This window comes from Sebastes umbrosus, chromosome 12 (genome assembly GCF_015220745.1).
Source record: "Sebastes umbrosus isolate fSebUmb1 chromosome 12, fSebUmb1.pri, whole genome shotgun sequence".
In the NCBI taxonomy this organism is placed as follows: Eukaryota; Metazoa; Chordata; class Actinopteri; order Perciformes; family Sebastidae; genus Sebastes; species Sebastes umbrosus.
In genome coordinates, this window is record NC_051280.1 from 10,777,366 (window position 1) to 10,789,961 (window position 12,596).

At 43.3% G+C, this 12,596-nt stretch overlaps 1 protein-coding gene across 27 annotated transcripts in view; it reads left to right on the forward strand.

Annotated features, from left to right (window-relative positions):
• LOC119498895 (receptor-type tyrosine-protein phosphatase F) overlaps positions 1-12,596 on the forward strand; it is a 201,114-nt gene that overhangs the window by 182,426 nt on the left and 6,092 nt on the right. For all 27 annotated transcript variants that reach the window (XM_037787989.1, XM_037787988.1, XM_037787992.1 and 24 more), the window contains 6 exons: positions 866-985; positions 1,852-2,006; positions 3,517-3,802; positions 4,943-5,121; positions 9,723-9,849; positions 11,770-11,895. In XM_037787989.1, coding sequence (XP_037643917.1) covers positions 866-985; positions 1,852-2,006; positions 3,517-3,802; positions 4,943-5,121; positions 9,723-9,849; positions 11,770-11,895 — 993 coding nt within the window. The remainder of the gene's footprint in view (positions 1-865; positions 986-1,851; positions 2,007-3,516; positions 3,803-4,942; positions 5,122-9,722; positions 9,850-11,769; positions 11,896-12,596) is intronic.

Here is a 12,596-nt window from a genome sequence, read left to right on the forward strand (position 1 = left end):
CTTATTTTAAACAATATGTTTATTAAGATTTTCCACTTTTCCACAACAACAGAAACGATACAATCAATACAAACAGCATCAGCCTATTTTTGACTGATTCAGAAGTAGTTTAGGACATATTTGCCTTATTATTGCTGTTTTAAAACCGGAGCCAAACTCCAGTGGCAGCCAGTAGTGACTTTCATCCGTATGATGAGGAAGAGTTCATGTAAATGTTTAAGCACTGGTCAACAGTTTTTAAAGTCCTTTTTTGTTCCAGTCTAATTGATCCTTGCTAAAGAGAGGGAGTAAAGGGAGAATTGTGGCAAAGGCCAGTTTGTCATTTTCATAGATACACAGATTGAAGTAAAGCCACTCAATGCCAGTGTTTGGAGGATCTTTAGCCTCATTCACAGTGAAGTTAGTTCTGTGCACATATGGAGCCAGGTGGCCGGTCCTGCTGTCCCTCCACGACAGGCTTTTTAGACACATCTCCCTCCACAATGCAGTGCCCAATCATCACAAATCTGCCAAAAGCATACATGACAAAGTGTTGCGAACCACCCCCGACAATTAGCTAATTGAAAATGATCACAAGCCGGTAAAAGACAAAGTGGGCTTTTTAATGCCCTTTTGAAGTCCGATTCAAATGCAGACACACATGGATGCACATGCTCAATTCATTTGTGCTAAATTTTGAGCAGATACAGGAGCTGACTGTGAGTCTTCAGTTTTTAATTAGACGGTGGACAAAAGCCTTTGACCTGACCTCTCTAATGTTCCTTCCTTGTTAATCAGTGTGATCCTACAAGCCTCTCGCGGGCCTCGTGGCGGTTGTTAGCGGCAGTTCACTCTTGACAGTGTGCCCTCTCTCTTGCTCTGCCAGGTGAAGTGTGACCAGTACTGGCCGTCGCGAGGAACAGAGACCTATGGAATGATCCAGGTCACCATGCTGGACACTGTGGAGTTGGCCACTTACAGCGTCCGTACTTTCGCCCTCTACAAGGTACAGTACTGCCTTTTTTATTCTATTTTTTTATTTTATTCATCCTTTATTTAGCCATGAAGGTCCCATTGAGATACAAGATCTCTTCTTCCATTCACTAAAACATTTTTATGTTAGAACACATACAATACATAAAGGCAACACAATACATGCCATTCCAGCGATATCCATAACACATACTTGCACTTAACCGAGACATCCTCATGAAGGACATGTTCCCAGCAGGTAATTGCAGTTCATCATGACTGGGGTCACATTTTAAAATGTAATTTCTTATTTTTCTGAAGACAGATAAAGGCTATTACCACTGGAATCATTTCTTCACTGCTGTAATTGGTTTTTTACATCCAAGATTGGTCTCTTGTTCTCTAAAAAGCAATAAAATATTTCCGTTTTTCACTTTGATTCATATACTTCAGTGCCACGACGATGTGACCTTTATTTCTCCTCTTGCCATTCTTTTTCCCATTACTTACTTGTGATTTCTATTATTATAATTCCTAATTAAACGCATGTCTCCAGCTGGAGCGGTTTCTATCAGGAATGGTGACAATGCCAAGAAGCCGTATCCGAGAAACTGCTGAGTTCAATTCCGAAATTCTACACTTTATCTACACCTACTGCTGCTGCTATCAAAGTTAGGAGTTAACCCGAGACCTTTATTTAAAATAGCTTCATTTCTGATTAAATCACTTGTGCTTTTCAAATTTCAACTGTAGAATTTCAGCTCGCTTTCATCCAAACAGTGTGACCTTAACCTGTTGAAAACGTTTTTTTTCACCAGCATGACAGGTTTATCTTTAAAAAACAGCTAATAACAGTTTACTATGTCAGGATATCTTACACCGTTCTACTCTTTCCTGCAGAATGGCTCCAGTGAGAAGAGAGAGGTGAGACAGTTCCAGTTCATGGCCTGGCCAGACCACGGGGTGCCAGAGTACCCCACCCCCATCCTGGCCTTCCTACGGCGGGTAAAGGCCTGCAATCCTCCAGATGCAGGGCCCATGGTGGTCCACTGCAGGTGGGTGTAGACTGGAACAAGCTCAGTATGTGTGCACACAGTAAATTAACTGCCAATTGTCCCCATCACATTTATTTATTTTTGCATGGCTTGTCTCCTTCATGGATGATCAGGTTTGGTCAAGACAAGGTTGTGTTCTTTAATCAAAGATTAATGCCAATACACCGTAAAGGACACCACATGTAACAGATATATGGAAATCCTGTTTTTGGGGTCAACACCTTCCCCAATCACAAATGTTGTGCACAATCTGCAGCAACAGTTTCATTATGGTCCAGCTTTTTTGCTGGAGGGTGTAAATCAACTAATCTGGAATGCAAAATGTCCAGTTTTCAGCTGTCAAACAGAGAGAACATACGTAATAGGACTGGAGAACTTATCTTACATTACATATTCTCAATGCATCCTGACTCATCTCAATTTCTTGATCTCCACACCTGTTTTGACCACATTCAGATGAACATTCGTACACATATAACCTCATGTAATGTGAAGTTGCATTTTGATACACACTCATATAGTGCATATATCACAATAAGGGTACGGTTAGAGAAATTAAAGAGTAACTTCGGTATTTTTCAACCCCATTTTCATCATTCTAAGTGACTAATAGGGGACAACAATTTTTGAAATTGGTCCAGTATTGAGGGAGAACGTTAAACGGGCTGCAATGTAATCACTCGCAATTCCGCACCGTCAATGTACGTTCACTAAAAGTGCTTGTTTTTGCCACTGACAGGCTCAGATTGTTATTTTAAGTGTCTCTAAATATGGAAAGGAAGGGAAAGCAAATAAAATGTTTTATTTACCTTTCACTAGATCCGATCTTTTAGATATTGTGTCATGTGACTTGTTTGCCGGAAGACATCGGTGGAAACGTGAATGCCGGTGTTGTCAGTTTGTTGTGTTGGAGTACAAAAACTGCAGCTTAGTGTTATCTAAAAGATTTTCAATGTCATGGCTGAATATTTAGATGATTTCAACAATGGGGATATGACGGGAGATTTCAGAACGAGACACAATAACAATGAGTCCAGGTAAACACAATAACAAACAGACAGGGTCAAGCGAAAGTTAAAGAAAAATGTTTTATTTCTCTGTAGTTTCCTTTCTATAATGTTGTCAGACACTTATGATAACAATCTGAAGATGTCAGTGGCAAAAACATGGGAAAATAGTTGAAAAATACCAAAGTTACCCTTTAAGTTCACATTCTCAGGCAAAAACGAACTGAAGGTGACTGACTGATAAAGAGATCATTTGTATCTTGTATGATAAATACTCTTGAACGATATATTAACTCAATACTGTTGTGATTAAATAGTTTATAAGTGCTTTGGATTTCCAGCTCTACACTGATAACCTTGTGCTTTAGTGCTAGTTCAGTCTCAATGGATGTTTACCATTGTGTTTCTACTATCGATGGATCTTTTGTAAACAGACGTAAGACAATGATCTGCCATATATAGTGAAGTTATTCACATCTCTTCTCTCTCTGTCTCTCCATCAGTGCGGGCGTGGGCAGGACTGGCTGCTTCATCGTGATCGACGCCATGCTGGAGCGCATGAAGCACGAGAAGTCTGTAGACATCTACGGCCACGTGACGTGCATGCGCGCCCAGAGGAACTACATGGTCCAGACCGAGGACCAGTACATCTTTATCCACGAAGCACTGCTGGAAGCCGCCACATGCGGTAACACCGAGGTTCCGGCACGCAACCTGTACGCCCACATCCAGAAACTCACCCAGCCCCCGCCCGGCGAAACGGTTACTGCCATGGAGTTGGAGTTCAAGGTGACTGATAAGCTCACACCTCAGACAAGTATTACTTAAGGCTCTATTTGAGTAGTGTCAAAAAGGTACTTAATTTTTTACCAGTGCTGTAATTGACTCCTGCTGATGAAGCATTTAACTTAAGAAAAGACATTTCAGAAGAGCTTATCCTGATTCATAGTGCACTGGATAGTTTGCAGGGGTGACATTGTAACTCTGTACAGTAAGTGAGCTTTTGTTAATAATTAACAGATATTAGAAACATTTTCAATCCACTCTGATCTGAAAGCTTTATTGTTTAACGCCATGAAAAGAGCATCAGACTTCAGTTGTAAGATTATGACCCTCTGTCCAGGGTGTCGCTGTTGTGCCTGTGTGGTCACATAGAGGTTTAAGCATGTTTGAATCACCAAATAAGTCAATGCCCAGGAATTTGTCTCTGACATTGGTGCTGATCTCAGCAGCTACAGGAGCATCATTACGTATGAACACACATGTTTCAGGGACAAATGGACCAGAACAAACACACATAAACACACAAACAGATAAACGTGGAGAATTACAAAATGACTGACACACGCACGTACACGCAGCTGGTGTTCAAGGTGACTCGCAGTCACACGCACACGCACACCTTCTGTCAATAGCCATCGACTGTGATGTTATTACACACTTTCCTCCCAGCGCGGCTCTGCCATTAGCCCTCTTATGACCATGATCCATTCTGTTTGAAGTGATAATAGCATCTACACTCCTGCCAACATCGGAGAATGAAAGAGTGAGAGAATGATTGCGACGTATGTGGGGGCCACAGCCTCCATGCCCACACAGTCTGGCCACAACACACACACACACAAATTCTTCCGGAGTATCATGACTGTCCATACACACTCCTGTGCTGTCCATCTGTGCTCTGTCCACTGCCAGCACTGGGCTTGTCACGCCCACAGTCCTTCAAGCTCTGGGACTCTATAGGAGACAAGTCCACTGCACTTAGTCATACCTACCAGCAGCGTTTCTTATTTATCTTGAGTCTAAGTCTAAATAGAGACTTGACAGGGAAGCCTTCCAGACTTCCTTGTTTGTTTACAGCAGGTCACAGGTCACTAATTTTTCCTCTCCATCTCTCTCCCTGTCTTCTTCCAACCTTTTATTAAACAGAGACTGGCCAACTCCAAAGCCCACACGTCACGCTTCATCAGCGCCAACTTGCCCTGCAACAAGTTCAAGAACCGCCTGGTCAACATCATGCCTTTCGAGTCCACCCGCGTCTGCCTGCAGCCCATCCGTGGCGTCGAGGGCTCTGACTACATCAACGCCAGCTGCATCGACGGCTACAGGTCAGCAAAGGACTTCAACTTTCAGATTTGAGCTGAATGCAGTCACAATGAGTGAGGCTAAAGTGCTGACTCTGAGCTTTAAAGGACCAGGCTGCATTGTTCTATATTAATCTAATTAACAAATCCCATGAAAAGACCAAAGCCAACAATACATTAACCAACTTCACAATCCATGCCACACTGCCTTTGGCTCTCATCCCCGAGTCCATTTGTTCTTACTGGAGATATAAATCTTAAAAAACGGTTCACAAATGTATAGTTCCCACGGCTTGGTAATTAATTTCCCAAAACAGCTGGGCTCTGTAGTTTTTAGCAAAAGTTACTCAAACTGGAGTAAATAGATCATTTATTGAGGACTATTTTCAGTGATGGATTAATGCACATTTGTTGCTCTAGTGAGTATTTAAAGAGGACCTATTATGCTTGTTTTCAGGTTCATACTTGTGTTTCTACTAAAACATGTTTACATGTTATTTTTCTCATACCAGCTGCACCTCTTTTCACCCTCTGTCTGAAACGCTCTGTTTGAACTCCTGCCCCGCCTCCGGAAATCCCAGTCTGCTCTGATTGGTCAGTTGGCCCACTCTGTTGTGATTGGTAAACCGAACCAAACTCTTCGGACACCTCTTGAGCTCCACTCTAACTAGCTTTGTTTGAGGGCGTGCCAAACTAGCTGCCAGGCAGGTATTATGCAAATGTGTTACTTGGTGACATCACCACGTTCCACAGAAGGAAAGACAGGACTTTAAGCAAGGCGTTTCAGTCAGTTCAGTAGCAGTGTTTCTGTGGGGGAGAGGAACTCCCTTTGGCCTGAACTTTGGGCTTTGTAACTTTGCAGACATTTTACATGCACAAAAAAAAAACATATGACACACTAAAGGAAAGGGGAAAAGCACAAAAGCACAATAGGTCCTCTTTAATACAGCAGGATGGTGTGTGTGGCATTGACATGTCACCCAGTGCAACGGTGTGGCTCATTGGTATGTTTTTACAGGAACAGTGTGTTTCACGGGATCTATTAGCAGAAATGGAATATAACATTCAGAACTATGTTTTCATTAGTGTATAATCACCTGGAAATAGGAATCGTTGTGTTTTTGTTAGCTTAGAATGAGCCCTTCATATCTACATAGGGAGCGGGTCCGCCATGTTCCTACAGTAGCCCAGAACAGACAACCAAACACTGGCTCTAGAGAGAGCCTTTCGTGTTTTTACATCACCTGAAGGCCACCGTAGTTCTCCGACACGCTTGTGAAACTGCTGTAACGTGAGCCGCAGAGTGAAAAACCGTGGTACCGCCAGCTGCCGTTTGACTTCCGTTGCTCCTAAAGTAGTATTATTATAGTAAGGATGGCCTCTGGGTGTTCAGCTCTTTTGTATACATAGTCACCCAATTTTAGGACATAGTAGCAAGACAGTGATCCTAAACATGCATACAAAGCAACCAACAATATTTTTTATGGCCGCACAATGAAATAGTCACCTGTCAATCCAACGATACAGGTTGGACCACACTGAATGCAAAAGGTGAAGATGGCTGCTGTACAGGCCTTGCTGAGCATTCAGGGGAAATGCCAAGGGTCTGCTGATGTTAATGAGTCATAGACTTCAAGGCAGACATTGTTTGAGAGTCTGCTCTTTAACCTCACAGTTATTGTTTTATTTCAAATCCAATGTCTTGGAGTACAGAGCCGGCACAACAAAAATTGCCTCGATGTCCCAATACCTTCTGGACTGCACCAAATGTGCTTGCAGGTGTTTTCTGGCATCAGAGATTGTTACAGGTGTGAAAAACCCAGTAGCTATTCACAGCGGACTAGATGAAAATGTATGGGAGGGGACTGGAGATGAGTCCGCAGTGGGCAGTATCCAGTTGCAAGAATTACTCGCGGCTCTGTCAATGTGGCTCTCGTCCGCTGAGCCACTACCGCTTTCATATCCAAGCTACTGCACGTCCTTGTGTGCTCTGTGAGTCCAAATTGCTTCCTAGAGGGAGGAAGATGAAAAGGCAGCTCTGTGTTTTATATCTATATAAGTACCACAGAAGAGACAGAAGGAGCTGACTCGTCTGTGGTTGAAGTGTACAGAGAGGGGATGGATTTAGCGAGCCTGAAATGCCATTCAGTCAATATGGGGTTCTGCTTGGTACAGGGCCATGACAAGAGACAACACCTCCCCACCCCCGCCCCTCTTACCCCCTCCTCTTCCTCCAGTCCTGTTGTTAATGAGACGGTGCTCCGCAGAGGCAGACCCTCTATTGTTGCTGTGTAAATAGCATAATTGCAGCAAGAGAGTAGTGTAATGAAGTGTGTTTCCAAAACCCCTCCCTCTCTTTTTTTCTCCTCCATGTTCTCTGCTTTTCTCTCCCTTTCCTTCTTTATTTTTACCCTTTTCTATCTCTGTCTCTCACTATTCTCCTCCTTAATCTGTCTCCTTCGCACCTCTTTTTCGCACTCGCTCTCTCCTCCCACCCTCTTCTCTCGCTCGCCATCTTAATTTTCCGTCCAAACATCATGGCAGACACAGACATATCCGGGTGGGGACCTGTTGTGTGCGCCGGCGGCACTGTGTGATTAAGCCACTTTTAAAGCCTGGGCATAAATAAGAACTAAACAGGGGCCTCCAGTGCCCTTCACCCCAGCGTCTTCAAGAAAAGCCAATAATATGCTAAGCTAATGAGAGGCGAACCATTGATTCCAGCTATGAGCCCTGGATATGCTCCGATGCAGGCTGGAGTTTTAGCATTGTAATGAGGTTGAAATGAAACGCTATGTCCTCAAGCACTGCAGTCATGTGGGATGATGCAGAGAGTGCTTTGTGCTGTTTGGCAGCGCGCTCGTCAGGACACTGTGTGCAGAGGAGTCAGTATTGTGTGATACGGTTAGAATTGTTTTTGTTTTGGCTGGGGGCTGTATTATGGGGAGGTTAGAGGGGTCCACCCTATCAATTTGAAATTTAGCATTCATCCCTCTGCTTAGCTTTGCTTTCGTTCCCTCCTCCTCCTCTGCTCTTATGTTCACTTTCCTACATTCTCATTTTCTTCTTTTTCCTCTCCTCTCCTCTCCTCTCCTCTCCTCTCATCCCCTCTCCTCTCTTTTCTTCTCCTCTCTTTTCCTCTCCTCTCCCCTTCTCTTTTTCCTCCTCTCTTCTCATCCCCTCTCCTCTCCTTTCCTCTCCTCTCCTTTCTTCTCATCCCCTCTCCTCCCGTTTCCTCTCCTCTCCTTTCCTCTCCTCTCTTTTCATCCCCTCCCCTCTCCTCTCTTTTCCTCTCCTCTCCCCTCCTCTTTTTTCTTTCTCTCTTCTCATCCCCTCTCCTCTCTTTTCCTCATCTCCTCTCCTCTCCTCCTCAGCAGCCAGTTGTACTTTGTACTCTGATGACCAGCTTGAGAGAGAGAGTAGCGCTCACTCTTTTTATTCCTCTTCTTTCCCTCTACTTTGTACACCACCTCCTCTTCTCTTTACTTTGCATTTCTCTTTCCCCCGTTTTCATCTTTTTTAATTTGATTCCTCACTCTGTTGCCTTCCCCTCCTCGTATGCCATCTCCTCTCCTCTCAACCAATCTGTTGTTTCTTTATTTGTGCGAGCGAGGCCCTGAGCATATTCTAATCTCCCGGTTCCACATTAGTGCCTCGCCTGCAGCACCTTCATTAGTTGTTCAGCCGTGGCTCAGTGTGTGTGACTGAGTGTGTATCGTAGCGTGTCTGAATATACATGCGAAACTACTGCATGCGTATATGCGTACACCTGAATACAAACTTGCATGTGCTGCAGACATGTGAGAGTGTGCGTGCACCATCATGCGCGTGTTTTGTGTTGGTGCTCCCTCTGTTGATCAGTGCGCTGCTGCCACCTGCTGTTTGAGAGAAAAACTGCTCAGCTGAAGCAAAGTCACGTAGGACACCAGCACAGCTCTGGCTCAGTGGATGAGCTCATCTCTAGTTTTGTGAGCATATCAAGCGTTCTCTCTCTCTCTGTCTCTCTCTCTCTCTCTCTCTCTCTCTCTCAGTCTGTGGAGCCTTACAGAGGAAGGAGGAAGATGTAGAGGATCTATACAGGCTTAAATAGCTCAGTGATGATGATAGTTGCCAAGGATTATTTGCTATGTGTAGGAATTTGTCTTGTTGGCATTAGGTTGGAGAAAATTTTGACAAACAGTACAAGGACAGCAGGACTGTACATACTTTACAATTTGCAGTTGGATGTTTTTAAACAGCATGGCCTCATGGGTTTCCCTTTCCCACAAGTCATGCCTCATATATAAATGTCCACTAAATGTATATGTTGCTTTTATAGAACAAACATGGAGTAACACAGAACGCTCTTCCCCAGCCTTTGAATTTTATTAGAATAAATTTTAATGTATTTGAGCGCTTTATGAGACACCAGTTTTGTTGCACGTCTTATATCTTCTTGTCCGTTATTAAATTTCGGGGCGTGAGTTGGTTTAACAGTCTCTACAGCAACAGCACTCCTTTATCATTAAATCCATTTCTGGTTATTGCTTTGTGATGTGCTTTATAATAGCAGTTGTAAAAGCGCCATAAAGTTGATAATTATGATGTGTTGTGTTTAATCTCTGTGTGTGGTGTTGTGTCTTTAGACAGCAGAAGGCCTACCTGGCCACACAGGGCCCCCTGGCAGAGACCACCGAGGACTTCTGGAGGATGCTGTGGGAGCACAACTCCACCATCGTCGTCATGCTCACCAAGCTACGAGAGATGGGACGGGTAATACGCTGACACATACTGTACATAAATGCATGCAGTGCCTGTTATCGTCATTGGACCATTTCAGGGAATGATAATAATGTTTAAACGCTCAGTCGGTTCAGCTAAGCTACAGCGTCACGTTGCTCAAATATTAATTCATTCCAACCCCGAACAGTAACTTTGGCTGAAAGTTATCTTCCTTATCACCATGGCTGGAATACATCTGGGTTGAAACTAGCATGCTACCGGGTCAGATTTGTCAATAATTGGTTGCATTCCAAGCATACTGAAAATTCCCATACTGCACGAATGCATCATCACACTTTGCCAAAGACTGGTTCTGTTTTGGTAACAAGGGAACTAAATAATGTAAAACCTAACAATATACACTCCTAAGTTTGTAATAACACTCCTACTGCTCCTACTGCCTACTGTTTCAAAATAGCAAAAGTGACTTGGTATGGGTCATAAGGGCACCACAACAAAATTGAGGAGTGAATCTTTAATATAGTACTTCAACATTTTGGGAAATCCATTTATTCGCTTTCTTGCCCAGAGCTATATGGGAAAATCAATACCAGTCTCACATCTGTCTGTTAAATATGAAGCTACAGCCAGGTGATGGTTGGCTTAGCTTGGCATAAAGACTGGAAAAAGGGTGAAACAGATAGCCTGGCTCTGTCAGAAGTGGAACCTTTGTTCTAAAGAGGTGCTGGTAGACAGATGTGTTTACCTTTGGACAGAGCCAGGCTAGCTATTTCCCCCTGTTTCCAGCAGGTGGCAACCTCCGTTACTGAAAGGTTAAACCAATGCTTACACTTGCAATCTTTCTAATAACCAGCAGGGGGCGACTCCTCTGGAAGAAGTCTATGAGAAAATGACCCTACTTCTCACTTGATTTATTACCTCGGTAAACATTGTAAACATGAGTTTATGGTCTCAATCGCTAGTTTCAAGTCTTCTTCAATACAGCATGATGTTCATTTAGTAAATTATGGTCCCATTTAGAGTCAAATAGACCATAAAGTAGGGGATGCTTTAGGGCGTGGCTACCTTGTGATTGACAGGTCGCTACCACGGCGTTGTCCGGTCTGGGAATTGTGCGTGCTTTAATCTTACAACTTTAACCCTTTCACAGTGTGTTTTCAGTTCATGAAAGTTATTTCTTACATTTTGGTCGCCTAAAAATGTCTTAATCAGTGTTCGGTTGTACTTAGCTCCATCCTCTCGTTTCACCTCTGGTTGTAAAAAAAAAAAAAAACAATATGGCGACGGCCAAAATGCCGAACTCGAGGCTTCAAATCGGCAGTCCAAAAACCAATGGGTGACGTCACTGTGACTTTGTCCACTTCTTGCAGACAGTCTGTGATTTCTAGTCTTTATGGAAAGCAAAGCTGACCAGCTGCACCAGCTTCATGTTTGAGGGACAGATATGAGAGTGGTATTAATCATCTCATCTACTCTGAGCTAATATACGAGTCAGCGTATCTCCCAAAACTTCAAACTATTCCTTTAATGAAAAAAATCAGTGTCCTCATCCAGTTTGATTAAATCCATAATATCTTTGACTGAGTTTTTTTGTGTGATTATGCGAGTGATTCCGACAGCACTCAACTGCATTTCAAAGCTTTTATCACCCTCTCATCCATAATCACAGTTTATGAACAAAAGCCCTCGTGCTCATCATCGCTGTAGTTGAGAACACAAACAAATGATGTAAATATTTTGCCACCTTAAATGAATCAGACAATATTTCAAAAAATAATCTCTCCCCAATTTTCCTCTGTAAGCACAGACCTTCTCATCACTCAAAATGATAAAACTGCACTACTAATATCCATCTTCCTTATGTAAAAGTCAGTTGTTTTTTCCCCTGAATGTGTTTGGAAAAAGATTCTTCAAATATACTTAAAATTTTGCCTCCGTTTTCTTTTGTAGGAGAAGTGCCATCAGTACTGGCCAGCAGAGCGTTCAGCCAGGTATCAGTACTTTGTGGTGGATCCAATGGCTGAGTACAACATGCCCCAGTACATCCTCAGAGAGTTCAAAGTCACAGATGCCAGGGTATGTTGGATTCACTCTGTGTGTCAGTATCTGTGGGTTTGGCCTCGTGTGTGTCTGTGTGTTCTTCTCGTATGTGTCTATCTATGTGGCTCGGGGTGAGGACTGATTGGCATTTTACACAAATACGACCATCCAACCCAAATCCATCTTAATTTTAGGTTTTCATACAAATGCTGACAGTCGCGCTAGGTGTTAAGAATTATACCGGCTGTGATTTCAAGGTAGAGATGATCAGAACGCATCCCGTGTTATTTCTCCTGACAGGCTGACATCAAGTGAATGCACCATCAAACATGTTTACCCGGATTTAGTAACAGTATGCTCGCTCTATGGATTGTGTGTGTGTGGGGGGGGGGGGGGTGCGTGTGCGTGTGCGTGTGCGTGTGCGTGTGCGTGTGTGTGTGTGTGTTACAAGATCACTGTGAAAATACATGAAAAGCATAGCCTTCAATCCCCGAGGGCCTGTACTGCAACTCCCTGTGATGCAGTAGTTTCAATGGGCTATAAATATACCTTACTGTCATCAGAGGGCCCACAGCACAGCACTCTAATCCCACATCCACTCCTTCCTCCACATCTATATACATCTATATATACAGTATCTGCATAGAAAGAGAGAATTACGTTCCCAATATGCACGAAAAAAACAGTCGATTCACATATGCTGACATCACTGTGCCGTCAAATGTGGGACTCCAGCT